This window comes from Podarcis melisellensis (genome assembly GCF_964234715.1).
Source record: "Podarcis melisellensis genome assembly, chromosome: 7".
Classification (NCBI taxonomy): domain Eukaryota; kingdom Metazoa; phylum Chordata; class Lepidosauria; order Squamata; family Lacertidae; genus Podarcis; species Podarcis melisellensis.
In genome coordinates, this window is record NC_138539.1 from 16,576,244 (window position 1) to 16,593,060 (window position 16,817).

Here is a 16,817-nt window from a genome sequence, read left to right on the forward strand (position 1 = left end):
AGCTGCTGCCAGCCAGTGTAATTAATGCTGAGGTAAATGGACCAATGGTGTCCCCATAGCTTCATACATTCCTAAAAGGCAAAATTTGATGGTGATTGTATGCATGCTGAGTGGCTGGGGGTGGAAAGCTTGTAAGTGTGGACCCTGTCCTTCCATCATTTGGCCCCTGAAGCTTCAGGGAAGTGCCAGAAGACACCTGTATGGCTGGGTCCTCAACAGTCTGCTTTAAGGCTCTGTGAGAATTTGAGTCCAGGCCTCCCCACCTCCAATGCTCAGTCCACAAGTCTACATGTATCCCAACAGCAAAGCGGGAGATTAATGCAGCTGGCATACGCAAACGGCACATTCAGAGCAGGAGATCGCTCTGAAGATTATCTCGCACAGCTCTGCACAACTTTATATTTCCCATTCTTCAGCTTCCATGTGTCTGCTTTATAATGTAGAATCACAGCAGTAAAGGAAATTGTTGTTGCCTGCGCAATTTAATGGTCTGAAATTCTTTCCACAAAGAGGCACTTTTAGGATCAGTTATAAAAATACAGAAAGGCTTATACCGTATATTGATATAGATGCCGATTCAGAATATACTGCTGAGATCTTTTACTTTGACTTGAGAATACAAACAAGCCAGAAAAATGTCTGGAACCAAGGGATTTCCCAAAAGAAGAAGAAAAGCACTTTTTAGTTGTTGTTTCACCCCCTGCCCTGAAGTAGCTTAACGAAAAAAAAAAAAATCAAATATCATGAATTTATACATTCATCCCTAATCTAATACACCAATGCATCCAAGTCCATAAATCATGCTAAATATATCAGTACACTGACTTTGCTCACGAGATCTAGAATCATGCACTAAAGTTATGAAAACTGCTCATCAGCATGCAGGTAGGCCATACGTTATTTCTTCTGCGAGTCAAGAAGGTACATATATAGGGCTCTCTGTGCACATTGTGCTAACATTTAAAACACAACTTTGTGAAAATTCACTGTCCTTTGCCTGGCAAGATCTGTGCCTTATGAATAAACAAATGGATCAAATTCTGCTCTCGGTTACGTTACCATAAATCCAAAAAATTGCAGTTGACTGCAGTGGCGCTACTGTTTTATTAAAGTCCAGAATTATGCCCTAGGAGATTCTCTTTTTCACATCCCATTATTAAGCAAATGAAACACATAAGAAGTTGCTATCTGGCGTACACTTCCTTGGGAGTAAATCTCACTGAACTCAGTGAGACTTATTTCTGAGTAGGCATGCATGGGAGCAAGAAATAAGTAAGTTATCTAATGGTAATTTTAAAAAGAGCCATCTATTTTCCTCTGCTATTTCACGACTTCCCGGGATGCTTGAGATTGCACAGAATTAACTGTCATTGGGTTTCTTTACAAATTCCCAGAGCGCTCAAAGGCAAGGCATACTAGTTAGACGGCTTGATTTGTATATACTTAAGTTGCAAATAGAAAAGGAGGGAATTTTCTAACACATTTTCTTTTTTAAAAACCTTGGCTGATAGCTTTCCCAAGTTAAGAGGAGGTATGCCTCAATCCATTAACTGTTTTCTTATGTTTGTGACTGCACCGGCGCAAATCCATGGTTTTCCTGTGTAAGTACAAATTTTAACAGGGAGAAATGTAAAGTATTGCACTTGGGCAAAAAAAATGAGAAGCACAAATACAAGATGGGTGACACCTGGCTTGAGAGCAGTACATGTGAAAAGGAGTCTTCGTTGACCACAAACTTGACATGAGCCAACAGTGTGACGCGGCAGCTAAAAAAGCCAATGCAATTCTGGGCTGCATCAATAGTATAGCATCTAGATCAAGGGAAGTAATAGTGCCACTGTATTCTGCTCTGGTCAGACCTCACCTGGAGTACTGTGCCCAGTTCTGGGCACCACAGTTCAAGGACACTGACAAACTGGAACGTGTCCAGAGGAGGACAACCAAAATAGTCAAAGGCCTGGAAACGATTCCTTATGAGGAACGGCTAAGAGAGCTGGGCATGTTTAGCCTGGAGAAGAGGAGGTTAAGGGGTGATATGATAGCCATGTTCAAATATATAAAAGGATGTCACATAGAGGAGGGAGAAAGGTTGTTTTCTGCTGCTCCAGAGAAGCGGACACGGAGCAATGGATCCAAACTACAAGAAAGAAGATTCCACCTAAACATTAGGAAGAACTTCCTGACAGTAAGAGCTGTTCGACAGTGGAATTTGCTGCCAAGGAGTGTGGTGGAGTCTCCTTCTTTGGAGGTCTTTAAGCAGAGGCTTGACAACCATATGTCAGGAGTGCTCTGATGGTGTTTCCTGCTTGGCAGGTGGTTGGACTCGATGGCCCTTGTGGTCTCTTCCAACTCGATGATTCTATGATTCTAAGTAGACAAGACCCATCTACAAATGTGTCTAATCCGTGACCCCGTTTATCAGACATGATGCCCTAATGAAATCTCTTGTGTTCAAAGGATGCATGCCGCTAAGTCAGCCTTCCCCAGCCTTCTGTGCCCAGGTATTCCTGGACCTCCACCCCCATCATCTCCAGCCAACATGGCCAATGGTCATGGATGCTGGGGGTTGTAGTCCAGGAATTTGCAGTGGGTCTTAGCAGATTCCCACCTGTATTGATTTAACTATCTTTAAAAAGGAATTCTTCACACAGTCAATGGAAATATTGGAATGGATGGGGAAAGTATTAGGAATTCAGAAAAAGTATTTTAAGGTGAGCAGCAAAGAAGGGATGGAAAAGAAGCACCATGAGAGGAAAGTGGAAAGTCAGCTTTGAAATTAGTGGTAAATTAGAATTTGTTAAAAATTTGGAAAACTAATAAAAATTAACTGGCAAAAATAATTAAATAAAAAAGGAAGCCTTCTGTCAAGAATCCAAAAACAAAGACAGACCTGCATCAATCTACGACCCACGCAAGAACAGAAACGACAAGAGGTATGTAGACTGTGTATTTTCTTGATGAAGTCTCAGTTATTTTTAAATAATAGAGCCTTTTTCTCAAAGTACATTCAGAAACCAAGAGCCTGATACCATCTCAAAACTTACAGATTTATGACGGTATATGATTTTGAGTGTGCGTCATGCATCTGATAGCATAGACTCCAGCCCATAAAAAGATTAAGCAGCAATAAATCTTGTTTAAATTTAACATGTGACAGCTCCTGGTGTTTTTGTTGCAGTAGACCAACTTGACCACCCATGTGGAATTTGGTACATTCAGAAATCATGAGGGGGAGCCTTTTTCAAGAAAAATGTAGAGCTGCAAAGTTCAAAATCTATTGAGCCATGTAAATAAAACTGGTCTCCTAAAGCAGCTTTTGATATTTTCATCCAGCTTCTCTTAAGAGTTTTGGATCTTTTCAGTCATTAGCATTGAGTTTGTACTACAGATGAACAGGTTGCAGCTGCCTTGGGTTTAATTGCTAAGAAAAGGGAGCAATGAAAAAGGTGTGGTTGCAGTATTTTATTACATTTTTGTGCAACAAAACCTAAACTGTGTGGATGGTTTCAGCTGAGAACAAAGATCTATTCTCTTTCTACACGGCTGTTCTTTGGGTTTTACCTTGAAAAAGAGCCCCAGCCATTCAGGGTAAAATAGTGGGTTGGCAAATAATCCACACAAGCTGTCCACCCTGGCCTGAAAAATAAAGCTTAATTTTATACAGAATTCATTCATTTAATAAAAACTCTTTCAGCATTCATAATAAAAATATTAACAAACAGGTTGCAAATATTGTATAGAACACTCATTTTTAGACACATTGGCTGTACAGAAGTTTGGGTATTTTGGAAATACTGTGTACTACTGGAGGGGAAAATAGCAGAGGAATAAAGGATTATGTTTTCAGAAAATACTTATTTCCCTGCCCAACAAATAGTATCAGCTGCCATAATGAGAAAGAGAGAAAGCATATTTCAGTTTCTCATTGCCAACATGGCATTTATGTCCCAAATGAGATTCCGTAATTGATCCATAATTTGCTTCAGCTGTTGATTCTTCTGTTTCAGTTTCTGTGGAAAGAAAAAGTTTGTCAACACTGGCGTCTAGTCAGGTTACGTATTCTGAATTTAAATTGCGGGGGGTGGAGGTGGCAGGGCGTAGGGCAGCACAGAGGTCTACTACAGCAAACCCCCAATTTGCCACAGGGTTTGCATTCCGAGTCATCGTGCGCATAAGCCCATCCTGCCCCCTTCTGGGTACAAAAATGGTGGGCGCATGCACAAACACATGCAAAACAGGGGGTGCCTGCACTTAGTGCCAAAGAAGCATGTGGGCAATTGTATATCGAGGAGTTAGTGATCTGACATGGTTACCCTTCCTTCCTCTGTTCCTTCCCCCTCCCTGTCTCTTATTAAGTTATTTGACGGCATGGGAACAGCCTTTAATGTTCTAATCAGCTGGGAGGAAGTGATAGCGCTGGGTACCTTCTTTGATGTTGGACATTTTTTTGAGAAAGTGAGGCCCTGGGAGGGGGTGACTAATGAATGATCTGCACACAGCCAGCTGGCCAAGCCACATAGGCTAGCTATCTATAAATCGGATGGTTGTGGGCAGAGTGTTGGAGAAGCTCGTGCACGGACTGATTGGCCGCGGGGCCGTGCAAACTGAGGCTACCTGGGGGAGTCACTTCGCCGCTTCTTGAGGGTTTCCAAGTGGCAGATTGAAGTGCTTGCTTGGTATGTATCTATTGCTTGCTGTCTGGAATAAAACCTTTAATCTTCTCACTCACTTGCATTACTTCTGAATCTCATTTTAAAAGAACCACCTTGCATTTGGCAAGACAAGAAGCACATCAAGGTGGAAGGCCCTAGATTAATGACAGATGTTGACAGAAAATAGCAGTCAGTCAGGGCACACTGTAGCGGATTCTCCCAACCTGCTGTCATCTGGATGTTTTGGATTACAACACTCATCATCCTGGACAGCTGGCTATACTGAATGGGGCCGATGGGTGTTCTAGTCCAAGACATGTGGAGAACACCAGGTTGGGGGAGATTTCATTATAGGAACATTCTCTTTCGGCGCATCCTTCCCCATCTTCCTTCTGCGGACAAGGCCATTTCCATGAAAAGCCATTGGAAAAGGGCAACATGCACCTCATTCTTCTTGCAATATTGTATTTCCATATTAGCAAGCAGAGCTGGGTCCAGATTCCAGAGGAGCAGGTCTTTGGATATGAAGCTAATGTACAATGCGCAGGAATAATGTTCAGGCATTGGGAAGATTGCTAGTGGTGGGTGGAGCCATGGAGAAAGAGCCGTGCCAGCTTGCCGAATAGCTTTGCCAATACACTTTGAGCTTGATTTACAGCTGAAACGAATCCCCTTGAGCGAAAACGTCTAATAGTGCTGAATTCTATTAAGCTCCGAGAGGTCCACAAATAAATCCTAGCCTTATACTTCTATGATAATGCACTCCCAATTCTGCCCACCAGTGCCTTCACTGATAACACAAGGAACTTGTACCTGCACTTGCCTATTGTTTTAGCTGATAGCCACCAGTTTGTGCAAACCTAGCATATAACTTGGTGTTGCCATGAATTTAAAAAGTTGCTACAAAGCTGTATTTTACATGGCTGTGAAAGGCTTATCAAAGAGCTTTCAGTGTTGCCAAGAGGAGGAATTATTGCTCTGCCTATACATTCATGGTGACTGAACACCAAGTATGTACAGAGGCGTTTGCAATTTCTGTTTCTCAGTGTGATGTCACTTAGGCCTTTTGACATAAAGAATTTAATCCTCATTTCCCCCCCTCCTGGAGCCATTTTTTTTTATTCAGCCAGAATCTAATAAAGTTCAACTTGGTTTGGCTGAATAGCATTTTGCCTCCTATGTTAGCAAGCGCAATGTGGATTTGCTGTAGAAGATAGGAGCCATGCCAACCCAGGGACATTGCGGATGATGAATGTGCTTCCCGGGGTGCAACTCTTCAGATCTGAGTGCTACATACTGCACGGCTTTGCCTCCAAAATACCTCTCTGGGATTTTCTCTGGACTGTAAAAAAGAACTCTCCACCATGCTGGGACTTTTAAACTTCCAATGCTTTTTAATTTTTTGGGAACACTCAACACAGTTCACACAGTGTGGAGAAAACACTTTTGAGCACTGCAGGGCACTCCATAGCTGCTACTGATGCTGCCAAGGCCACGCTGGACGCATTTCAAGCATATTCCATATTACAAGTTACACCCAATACCACATGCTTTAAAAAGAAAAAGGAAGCTTCAAGCCCTTTGTGCAAAACTGGCTGGTTCATTATATAGATGTATCTCACAGCTGCTTCTGATTTGCCAAATATACAGAATGTACCCAAAGGAAAATGGCACCTAGCTGAGTTATCATTCTCAAACCGAGCATCAGGGAAGTGGATTAGAAGACACCCCGTTGCTGCTTGAGGATCCAAGGACAGGGGATTCTCTGCCTAGGAGGAAAGAGGCGAGCGGTTTCATCCCCCAAAGGGAGGACTATATTTAGGTTATTGGGCTAAACAGCTTTGAAGAGCCACAGTTGAATGGCAGAGCATTTGCCTTGCATGTCGAAGGTCACAGGCTCAATCCCTGTCATCTCCAGGTAGGGCTCGGAATGTCCCATGTCTGGAACCCTGGAGCGTCGCTGCCAGTCATTGTAGATAATAATGAGCTATATGGACCAACTGGTCTAAGGCAGCTTCCTATGGTTCTATGGCGCTCTGAAGTGTACCATCAGTGATACAAAACACACGCAACACTGATGTGGCTTCTTAGAAGAGCAAAGCTGTGAGGTGAAGTTGGGGTGGGGCTGTCTAGCAAGGCTAAAGTTAGCAAGACAAACAGTCCAATCCCTGGCATCTCTAGCTGAAAGGTTGCTGGTAAAACAGGCCTGGGAGAAACCTCTGCCTTAGTCCATGGACTACAAGTCAATAACAGAAAACACTGGGCTAGGTGACCAAAAAGTCTGATTCAGTATTATCACTATTCCACTGCACGAGAAAGCACAAAACTGCCCTTATTCACAGCACTGGAAGAAGTTATTTACACTCATGCAACGCTAAATTCTGCAAACCACACATACCAAACGCCTGGCATGGACTACAGTCTGGATGGGCATACAAGTTGTCCCACACAAACCGCTGAACACAGTAACCTGATCAGGTACTGCCACAGAACTCAACTCACTTGCACATCCTGAAAGTGCAAAAGAAAAGGGAGCAGAGAAAGGGCAAAAAGGAGGGAAACCGTTTGAAAAAGAGATCTACCATAGCACATGCCCCATCGTTACAGACCAGAGGACTGAAGGGAACCAGCTGTTTTGCACAGTTCGTCTATTTGCTTGTAGCGGTAAAAGTGCTGCTATAGCAGCAAAGTCTTGACAAGGCAGCACTTGCATCTGGGAAGCATGCCTCCCTTTGTAAACTGCAGGGGAATGGTGATTGATCACAGGGCAGAATGCTCCCAGCTTCTCATCCAGGCTCTTAACTAAATCATTTTAGTTGGGGATCCTGACCGTTAGTACTTGAAGATTCCGTGGGTATAGTCAATGCCTTGATGAATTAGCAAGTCCTCAAGAACTCCCCTCAAACACAGCTGAAGCGCCTTAAGAGGATGCCATCACGGCCAACACAGGGAAGCAGATGCTGGATCACGCCTTTAGCCTGTCCTCAAATAGTTGGCATTCAAGTCCCTTTGCTTTTCCTGCAGCTCTGCTTTGAATCCTTTTTCTGTTTGTCAGCAGTGACCTTTTGCGCCACTGTCATTCTGTTGACTTGTGAGCAGTCTGTTCTTCACCATCAGCCTCCAGTGTTGTTGCTGCTGAGCCAGCCAGCCATCCCTGAGCCCTTGCACCCCACTTGTACATCAGTGATAGCATTAAATATAAGTTGTTTTTACTGAGCTTTTAATCTCTGGTTCCTATTGCCAATTTCCAACAGTGTATTAAAGTACTAACTCCCCATCTCACATGAAAGCCTACATCCAGCATTCTACAAATTTCTTTCTCTCTCTCCAACATTATAATTTTCCCCATACCAGAAACTGCAGCTGTATAAGACAAGGCACTGGATGGAACATCTACTTACAGAAAGGATGCCTTCACAGCTATGCACCCAAGTTCGTCCTGACTTGGCATCAAATGTTCAAAGGAGTTCTGTGCCTTGATATCTGTTGGAAAGGCTCTTTCTAATCACTAGGATTAGTTACAATTCAGATATTGCAACTTGGAATAAAGCCCCTGCAGCAAATTTTTAGAGCAAAGGGGTGAGGGAATATGTGTGCTGTGCGAGGCAATAAATCTGAGTTGTCTTGATAATTTTCCTCCCGCCCTCCCTTTTTAAGGTGTCCTTGAGAGTAGAACCCTATAAAGGGTTCCATCTTTTCTTCTCCCAACCTTTTGCCAAAAAGGACAAGTGAATCGTTTTGCGCTTGCTGCTTTCATTTTTTCAGCCATAGGTACAGTAAACACTGAAGGTTTCTATGAAATCACTTGGCTTCTTCATATAACCCATCCTTTTATTAAAGTTGCTGTTAATACCAGCTGTGTCAAATGCCCAACAAGAGCGCATGCAGAATGAACCACTGCAATTATTACTAGATTTCATAGAAGAATAATAGAATTGTAGAGTTGGAAGGGACCCTGAGGAATATCGAGTCCAAACCCCTGCAGTGCAGGAATATGCAGCTGTCCCACATGGGGATCGAATCTGCAACCTTGGTGTTATCAGCTAACCAACTGAGCTATCCACTGGATTCATAGTGTAGTTACAGCCTGTGCATTTTCTAAAAGCTGGTCTTAACCTGTAAATCCTTACATGCCTTGGGGCCCCACGACCTGAAGGAACAACTCTTTCCATGCCTCTTCCTATATGTGCCCCACCAAACAGTAAGGTAATCTAAAAAGGTAAATGAAAAGGACCCTTGACAGTTAAGTCCAGTCGCGAACGACTCTGGGGCTGCAGCGCTCATCTCGCTTTACTGGCCAAGGGAGCAGACATTTGCAGACAGTTTTTCCAGGCCATGTGGCCAGCATGACTATGCCGCTTCTGGCGAAACCAGAGCAGTGCACGGAAACGCCATTTACCTTCCCGCTGGAGTGGTACCTATTTATCTACTTGCACTCTGATGTGCTTTCTAACTGCTAGGTTGGCAGGAGCAGGGACCGAGCAACAGGAGCTCACCCAGTCGCGGGGATTCAATCGGCAAGCCCTAGGCTCTGTGGTTTAGACCACAGTGCCACCCGCGTCCCTTTTAAAGTAATCTATAGAGACCCTTTTCTAGGTGCCTCCTCCTGCTGAAATTCGGAGAGTGGCAACAAAAGAATTATTCTCAGTGGTGGATTCCCGCCAGCCTTTGAAACGAGCCCCAGGGAAACTCACCTGGCACCCACATTACAATATTTTTTTTTGCCACCATGCAAAGGCTTCCCCTACTCCCAGGTTCTTCAGCTGTTTCCAGATGTTTAGTATCCATAGTAGTTGTTTTAGTGTTTTGGGGGTTTTTAACATCTTCTCCTAGCCAGTGTTGAATATGGCTTATTGGGACTGCTGCTTCCTTAAGGAAAATTCTGTGTGTCTTATTACAGACTTTGTTTAAACTGAGATTTTGTTATTGATGTTTGTTTTATTATTTACTTATTAATTTAAATGCTATTTAATGCCCAGATAGGCTTCTAAGCAGTTTACAAGCATAAAAACCAATTGCGAAAGCATTAAAATATAAACACCCATAATTAAAATATGCAAGAAAGCAGTCTCATTAAAACAAAGGAGTCTCAGGTCAACGGATCATGGGAACGACTGGTAGGATGCTTTCTTATGCATGCAATTTTAAAATTCTATTTGTGGTATTGCAAATTTTTGTTTTAACTGTACGCTGCCTAGAAGCATTTTGCATTAGGCAACACTTAAAATGCTGTTAACAACTACTTACTAATATAAGCATGGAGCAATTGTCATTGGTGAACAAATGCCACTGACCTTGTGTTGTTCTTCCTTATGGAAGGAAGGCTGTCCCCCAATAGGGATGCCAATTGCCCACCCAGAGGTTGTGCATGTAATTTTAAATGCTCCACACCATTGAGAGAGGCTAGCTGCTCTGATTCCCTTCCTATACTGCCCTGCTTGCTCATCCTTCTTTCCCTCCTGCTTTTGTCTGAAAAAAACCTTTATTCCATCCCTACTCGCTTGTGGGGATGGAATAAAGGTTTTTTCAGACAAAAGCAGGAGGGAAAGAAGGATGAGCAAGGAGGGCAGTATAGGAAGGGAATTTAAAGCTAAAAGGACAGTCCTGGGCAAGGACCTAGCAGCCCTATGCAACCGCCAATACTTCTGACTATCACTGTTTACCTCCCAATGGTTGAACCAGGCTGTAAAGAATAGTCCAACAGACTCCCAAGTTCATAGAAGGACCATCTTAAAAAACACCCTTTTGCACACCATCTGCCTGTGTGATTGCAAAGTCCCTGGATTGGTCTGGCCTTTGCTTGGCTAACACAGTATGTGTTTGAGGCTCATGCTTCCAGTTTCAGCAGCTAACTTCCAGGAACCTGTGATAAAGACTGCACCCTCCCAGCCAAAAGCTTGAATATGGTTGCCTGCAGCCGGGACATAAGAAGTGGCCCAATGTTCCAGGAACACAGAATCATAGAGTTGGAAGGGATCCTTCGGGTGATCTGGTCCAACCCCCTGAAATGCAGGAATCTCAACTAAAGCATCCTTGACAAACACAGATCTTCTGTACAGTGGTGCCTCGCAAGACGAAATTAATCCGTTCCGTGAGGCTCTTCGTCTAGCGGTTTTCTCGTCTTGCGAAGCAAGCCCATTGACAGCTTAGCGGATTAGCGCTACAGCTGTCAAATGGCTTCCAGCGATCAGCTGTTAAGCGGCTTATCAGCGGGACAGCTGATAAGCGGCTTAGCGGCTTAAGAAAAGGGCGAAAAAAGCGAAAAAAACCCGCGGGGGGATGCAAGATTTTTGTCATCTTGCGAAGCAACCCTATAGGGGAATTCGTTTTGCGAAGCGCCTCCAAAACGGAAAACCCTTTCGTCTAGCGGGTTTTTTGTCTTGCGAGGCGTTCGTCTTGCGGGGCACCACTGTATGTCCAACTACAGATATTGTTATTCGCCATTTTTAAGAAGCATATGTGCCCTTCCTAAAGTAGCTGCTTCTCAGCCTCTAGATATTAAATGAAATAACTATATATAGGAATGAAAATGTGTCCTTCAGAAAACTAACATGACAGGTTAGGCAAGGGACACAATTAGAGTTGCTGGTGACAGCTCAGCTTTTGTCCCACAGGCAAACATTCAACTACAACGTTCCTATCAAATAGGCTACAATGCCAGAAAATAAGGACTGATGCAATTTTTTCTACACAAGACAAAATCACAGCTATCTGGAGCAAGGAGACAGTGACGAGCAGCAGATTGGTTAAAACAAAAACAACAACAACAGAGTAATTTGTTAAGATTATGGGCGGCATTCAATTAAATTTTACTGTGAGTAGACCCACTGAAAATTAGCAGGCCTAAGTTGGTGATGTTTATTAGCTTATTAATAAATTAAACTTATTAACTGAGACCTCCAGGTATAGGGCAGTATGTAAATTCAATAAACAACAACAACTTCAATGGGCCTATATTCTGTAGGACTAGCAAATACCACCCCATGGGTTGTATCCAGTGTAAGACTTACTCAGAGTAGATCCACTGGAGTTAATGAGCATAACTATGTTCATCAATTCCAATGGGCCTACTCTGAGTAGGATGAGCATTGGCTGTAACCCTATGGATAGAATTCAATGTTGCATTAAGCTAACTGTTCTGTCTGGCAAGCAGAAATTCTTGTACTGATGGAACAATCTACCCTCTTCTCCCTCCTACTCCCCACATGCTGTTCTGGGGGTTCTTCTGACCACAAGTCAATCGGGGGGGTGCAGGGGGAGGAGAGCAGGGAAACTCCAATGCACTAGCTGGGCTTGTTGCTGTCAGTTTGCATTTCTTAGCACAGAAAGTATTGATCTGATGTGTAGAGATCTTTCCTATTCTGATTAGTTCAAGAGGGTTCTAGAAGGTTTCCTCTCTTTGTGAAAGAAGTTTTATTACTATGTGAGACTTTGCGCCTGCCCATTGGGGGAAATAGGAAGCCCAGAGCATTTATTTTTTAGATGTCCCTTTTATGACGAGATACGCAGAGATACCATTGACCCTCAGCTGGAGAGGCTTGCTAACCTTTCGGATAAGTCTAAACTCAATTCTCTCCTCTTGGGCAAAGAACACAAGATGGCCTGGATGGTCGCCAGATTCTGTGCACAGATTTGCAGGCCCTGAAACAAATTAGTTCACTAGGAAAACAATTGAAGTTGGCCTCCATGGTGGCAAGGCCAATTTGTATGGTAGCCCAAATTTTAGGTCTTTATGTGTATATGCGTTTATCTCAGATTTTAATCTTTAAGCTGTTGTTGTACAAATGTTTTAAATGTCTTTTTTATTCTGGTGAAAGCTGTCCCAGTTGTGCTTTTCAAGCTGGTCTTTGACCGTAATAAAATTATGTACGTATGTACTATGTGAGAGAGACAGGAAGGTTTCTGATGTTTGGGTTATTTCTCTGGGGAGCTGAGTACAGATGGTTTAAACTGTTACTGTTATCTTTCTGCCAAGGTCGCATTGACTATAATAATAGTGCCAGGGGGAGCCTGGGTTTCACTCACTTTCTCTTCTATCTCTCTCTTTTTCTTATGTTCTGTTTCGGAATGCTATAGTGTTAAGGTTTAGTCTTATTATAAGTTTGTAAGTTTTATTGCAAGTGCTGCAACTGGATTTTTATGGACTGTGCCAATCCTAAATGTTTTAGATTTGTGACCATTTATGTTCATTTGCCTTCAGTACCAATAAAACTCTGCTGGATGAAGCACAATTGCCTCTGGTCTATTTTTTGGAAACTCTGCTACGTGTTTTAAGTTTTTTCCTCCTCCTGCACTGGCACGACAGTTGTGCTGGCTTTCACTACCACAGGTATTTAATTGAATCTGGGGCTATTTCTTTTCCGTGACTCAGAAGTATGTTTAAGGCTGTACAGGCAAACTAGTAAATAAAGCTTCTGCTAGGAACTCTGCTGCATGCAAATCGTATCAACTATTACCTTGTTCACTTCCATGATTTCCCTTCTCTCTTCACTAGCAAAGAGAAGCTGGCTGGCTGCTCCTCGATCATCATGCTTAGAGCCATCCTCCTCGACATAAGGAATGAGTTGCTGCAAAGGTTAACAAAGCTGCTGTATAAAACATGCTCTATAAAATATCCTGAGAGCTTTTCGTAGAACCACGAATGAAAAACCATGCCCTAAAACTTGTCAGCCAAGATAAATATGAAATTACAGAAACACTAGCTTTTTAAAATCACATTTCTATTTTATTTATTTGTCACTGGACATCTTAAAAACTGAATACAGCTACGCTTGTGCAAATGCTTAATACTGATTATTATTTATTAAATTTATATCCCACCCTTCTTTCCAAAGAAGCCTTGGGCAGATAAAAAGAAGAGATCAAACAGCTTTAAAGCACTTTAAAAACGATTCCAATACAGATGCAGGCTGGGAAAGATCTCAAAAGGGTTAAAAATATGCTCCATGAAACATTTCCCCTCACAGCCAAGGGGCATAAGCAGAAAAGAGGAATTCTAAAATGCACTGGTTCAAGCCTGAAACCAGAGAAAGTGGTCCACAGAATGGGAAAGATCCAGCAACACACAAGTAGGCATCCACTTTGTTACACAACTTCCTCTTGCCCCCTGCAGCATCTCCCCCCTGGAACAGGTTTTGGGGACATACTATGGGGTGGGAGTGGGGAAGGTGGGAGAAGAGAAACCAGATGCCCCGTTGCACAACTGTCAAGCAAGCGGTTACCATTGGATCTCTCACCATGTTTCTGACTTACTGAAATATATACAGCATGATCTAAATATCTGTACAACTCCTCCACTTACCTCTATTGGAACAGTTTCAAGTCCTCCACAGTTTTCATTGCATTTGTCATAGACCAATCTGAGTTTCCTAAAAAGTATTGCGAGCTGACGCAGATGTTCTTGAAGCTTCCCTAATCGGTCTTGATATGTGCCTGTATGATAGGTGACACCGTTTGGAAGCTGGAGGGGGAATGAATGAAATCCATGCTTACATTTCATCTACACTGAAAAACTGAAACAATTACAGAGATGCATATTTCTTGCAAACACCTCCCCCCCAGCCATATTAATGCTAACTGCAGTACTTGTTCCAACTAGTTCAATATTGTTTTCATTTAATTTTATCCTCTATGTGAATCAGCTATTGTGTACATAAATTTCGTGAGATTTCGGGAAAAAACAAAGTACAGAACAGAGTTAGCCAGGTACTTCATTCCAGCTCATATTCTCCATAAAACTGTAGAAGTTTTGGTTCTGTTCTAAACTTGTTACAGCAAAGTGAGCCCCACCGAAATGAGTGGAATTTACGTCTGTTTTAGTACGCTAAGGATTGAAGGCTTTTGCAAGTCCACTTTTAATCAATTATGAGGAAAGAATATTATTCTGCAAGTAAAGAATCTGGTGACAGAAACCTTTCCTAGGATGGTATATAAACAATATCTCAGGGAGCAATACATTCCAGGGAATATATTCTGCATTTCTGAAAGATTTTTTTTAAAAAGTACTTTCTAAGTATTAGGTATAAATTGGTATATCAAGTAAAAATATTGAACTATTTTTAAAAAATTCAGAGTAACCAAAGTAGAACAGTACCTGCTATCCCCAAGGTGTACAGAGCTAAAGGAGTGTTGAGTTTATTTAGCAAGCAACGCAGGACATTTATTCCATACTGGAATAAAAAAAGTATCCTGCGAAGAATTTGCAGAGAGCTACTGTCATCATTGCTGCAGGCCAGTTAGTGCCAACTATAACTTTTATCTGCTTGTCTTGTTCTTGCATCTGTATAATATTTTAATGTTCCATTATTTTAATGTTGTATTTTATTTTTGTTTTTAAGTTGTAATCATTCATCTTGTTTTTATTATTGCTTGTAAGCCGCTCTGAGCCCGGCCTTGGCTGGGGAGGGCGGGGTATAAATAAAAAATTATTATTATTATATTATCAATTTGAACCATTCTTTGGATGCTTTAAATATTAAAGTGTTTCTGTCTTTATATTACAAGTACTTGGCCAGCACAGTGCCTCAGAGCCAACTCCTCCCTTTCAGGTGCCCAAACTCTTTCCATACCACCTTGCAATTTGCTTGCATTTCCTCTTCTGTATTTGACCCCATTCTGAGAGCTGAGAACAGAGAATGCATTCAAGTGGGTGGGGGAAGACACTGGATGTGTATGTGTGTGTTGTTTGTGAGGAAGACAGAGAGAGACGGGTTTCTTCGCCTACTGCTGCCCACCTGCATGTTCCTCAACAGCTGGAAGATCTCCATGGTGCGAAACACAATGTCCTGCACAGTCTCTTGCCCAATACGGCACAGCGAAGCCGTGTTCACTTCCCGAGCAGCCTGGGATTGCGGTCCCGAAAACGGCCCGGGGGCCATCCCTGCTCCGGCCAGGGGAGGGGTGGACATGTTTGCTGCTGTGTGGAGGAAGGAGAGGTTAAAAAAACCAAAACGGCCTCGGTCCAGTATACCTGAAGGAGCATCTCCACCCCCATCTTTCAGCCCAGACACTGAGGTCCAGCTCCGAGGGCGTTCTGGCGGTTCCCTCATTGCGAGAAGTGAGGTTACAGGGAACCAGACAGAGGGCTTTATTGGTATTGGCACCCACCCTGTGGAACGCCCTCCCTTCAGATGCAAAGGAAATAAGCAGCTATCCTATCTTTAAAAGACATCTGAAAGCAGCCCTGTTCTGGGAAGTTTTTAATGCTGTATTGTTTTTAACACTCGATTGGAAGCTGCCCAGAGTGGCTGTGGAAACTCACCCAGATGGGCAGGGTATAAATAATTAATTATTATATTATTATTATTAAAAACCCACAAAAAAACGGAACGTCAAGACATGCATACACGTGTGTGTGCCACAGCCAGCAGGGTTATATTTCTCTGCGCTTTCTCTACGGTTCTGGACCTGATTAAAGGATTCGGGACCCTTGGCCCAGAGCAGCAGCAGCAGCAGCAGCCACCAACCCACATTCAGGGGCACCCAGAGGCGCCTAGACGAGCCTCCTTCCGTACCGGCCAGCCCGGCGTACTCCAGCGCTTTTCGGGCCGGGAGAACCGAGAGAGGCCGCCGCCGCGAGAGGGGAGGAGACGCTTCCTTCCGCTTCAGGTACAGAGCAGCCGGGCAGAGAGCGCGCAGCTCAGATTAAAAGCGACGGAAGGGAAAGGAGGGGGAGACGCCTCGCGACGGCGACGTGACGCTACTTCCGCTTCCGGGAGGGACGACGTATCCTCCCCTTGGCAGTCCAGTGTCCTTCCCGGAAACGGAAGCGGAGGGTCTCCCCGCAGAGGGTTGTGTTGGTGGGTCTGGGAGCATAAAGCAGATGACGTATTATCCTGGGTGGTAATAAAGCAGCGGGGTGTATGAGTATTTACAATAGTATATTAATGGGCAGCCTGGGTGGGGAATACAAGAAAATTTAGTTATAATTAATTAATTAATTAATAATTATTAATAATAAAGTAGCGGGGTATTTTAATTAGTATATAAGTATAGAGAATAGTATATTAATGGGCAGTGTGGGTGGGGAATACAAGAAAATTTAGTTATTATTAATTAATTAATTAATTAATTAATTAATAATAAAGTAGCGGGGTATTTTAATTAGTATATAAGTATAGAGAATAGTACATTAATGGGCAGTGTGGGTGGGAAATAGAAGAGAAT

At 43.0% G+C, this 16,817-nt stretch overlaps 1 protein-coding gene across 3 annotated transcripts; it reads right to left on the reverse strand.

Annotated features, from left to right (window-relative positions):
- Nucleotides 1-3,447: 3,447 nt before the first annotated feature.
- On the reverse strand, nt 3,448-16,327 carry MED30 (mediator complex subunit 30). Of its 3 annotated transcripts, none has more exons than XM_081919062.1 (5): nt 16,166-16,325; nt 15,386-15,567; nt 13,954-14,112; nt 13,109-13,219; nt 3,448-4,010 (listed from the first exon to the last, which is right to left on the reverse strand). In XM_081919062.1, the coding sequence occupies exons 2-5, from the start codon at nt 15,557-15,559 to the stop codon at nt 3,915-3,917; spliced, it is 540 nt and encodes a 179-aa protein (XP_081775188.1). In that variant the 5' UTR covers nt 15,560-15,567; nt 16,166-16,325; the 3' UTR covers nt 3,448-3,914. The 3 variants fall into 3 exon arrangements, with proteins under 3 accessions (XP_081775188.1, XP_081775189.1, XP_081775190.1); XM_081919063.1 differs by having other exon boundaries at nt 15,386-15,564; nt 16,166-16,324; XM_081919064.1 differs by lacking the exon at nt 3,448-4,010 and adding an exon at nt 4,017-4,807 and having other exon boundaries at nt 16,166-16,327.
- Between the last annotated feature and the right edge of the window lie 490 nt (nt 16,328-16,817).

Bases quoted from the DNA above. Each gene is read 5' to 3' on its own strand.
- MED30 (XM_081919062.1), bottom strand. From the start codon at position 15,559: ATGTCCACCCCTCCCCTGGCCGGAGCAGGGATGGCCCCCGGGCCGTTT. The intron at 13,220-13,953 runs GTAAGTGGAGGA...TAACCTTTGCAG, and splicing joins TTGAAACTGTTCCAATAGAG to CAACTCATTCCTTATGTCGA. The intron at 4,011-13,108 runs GTAATAGTTGAT...TTCTTTCCACAG, and splicing joins AAATCATGGAAGTGAACAAG to AAACTGAAACAGAAGAATCA.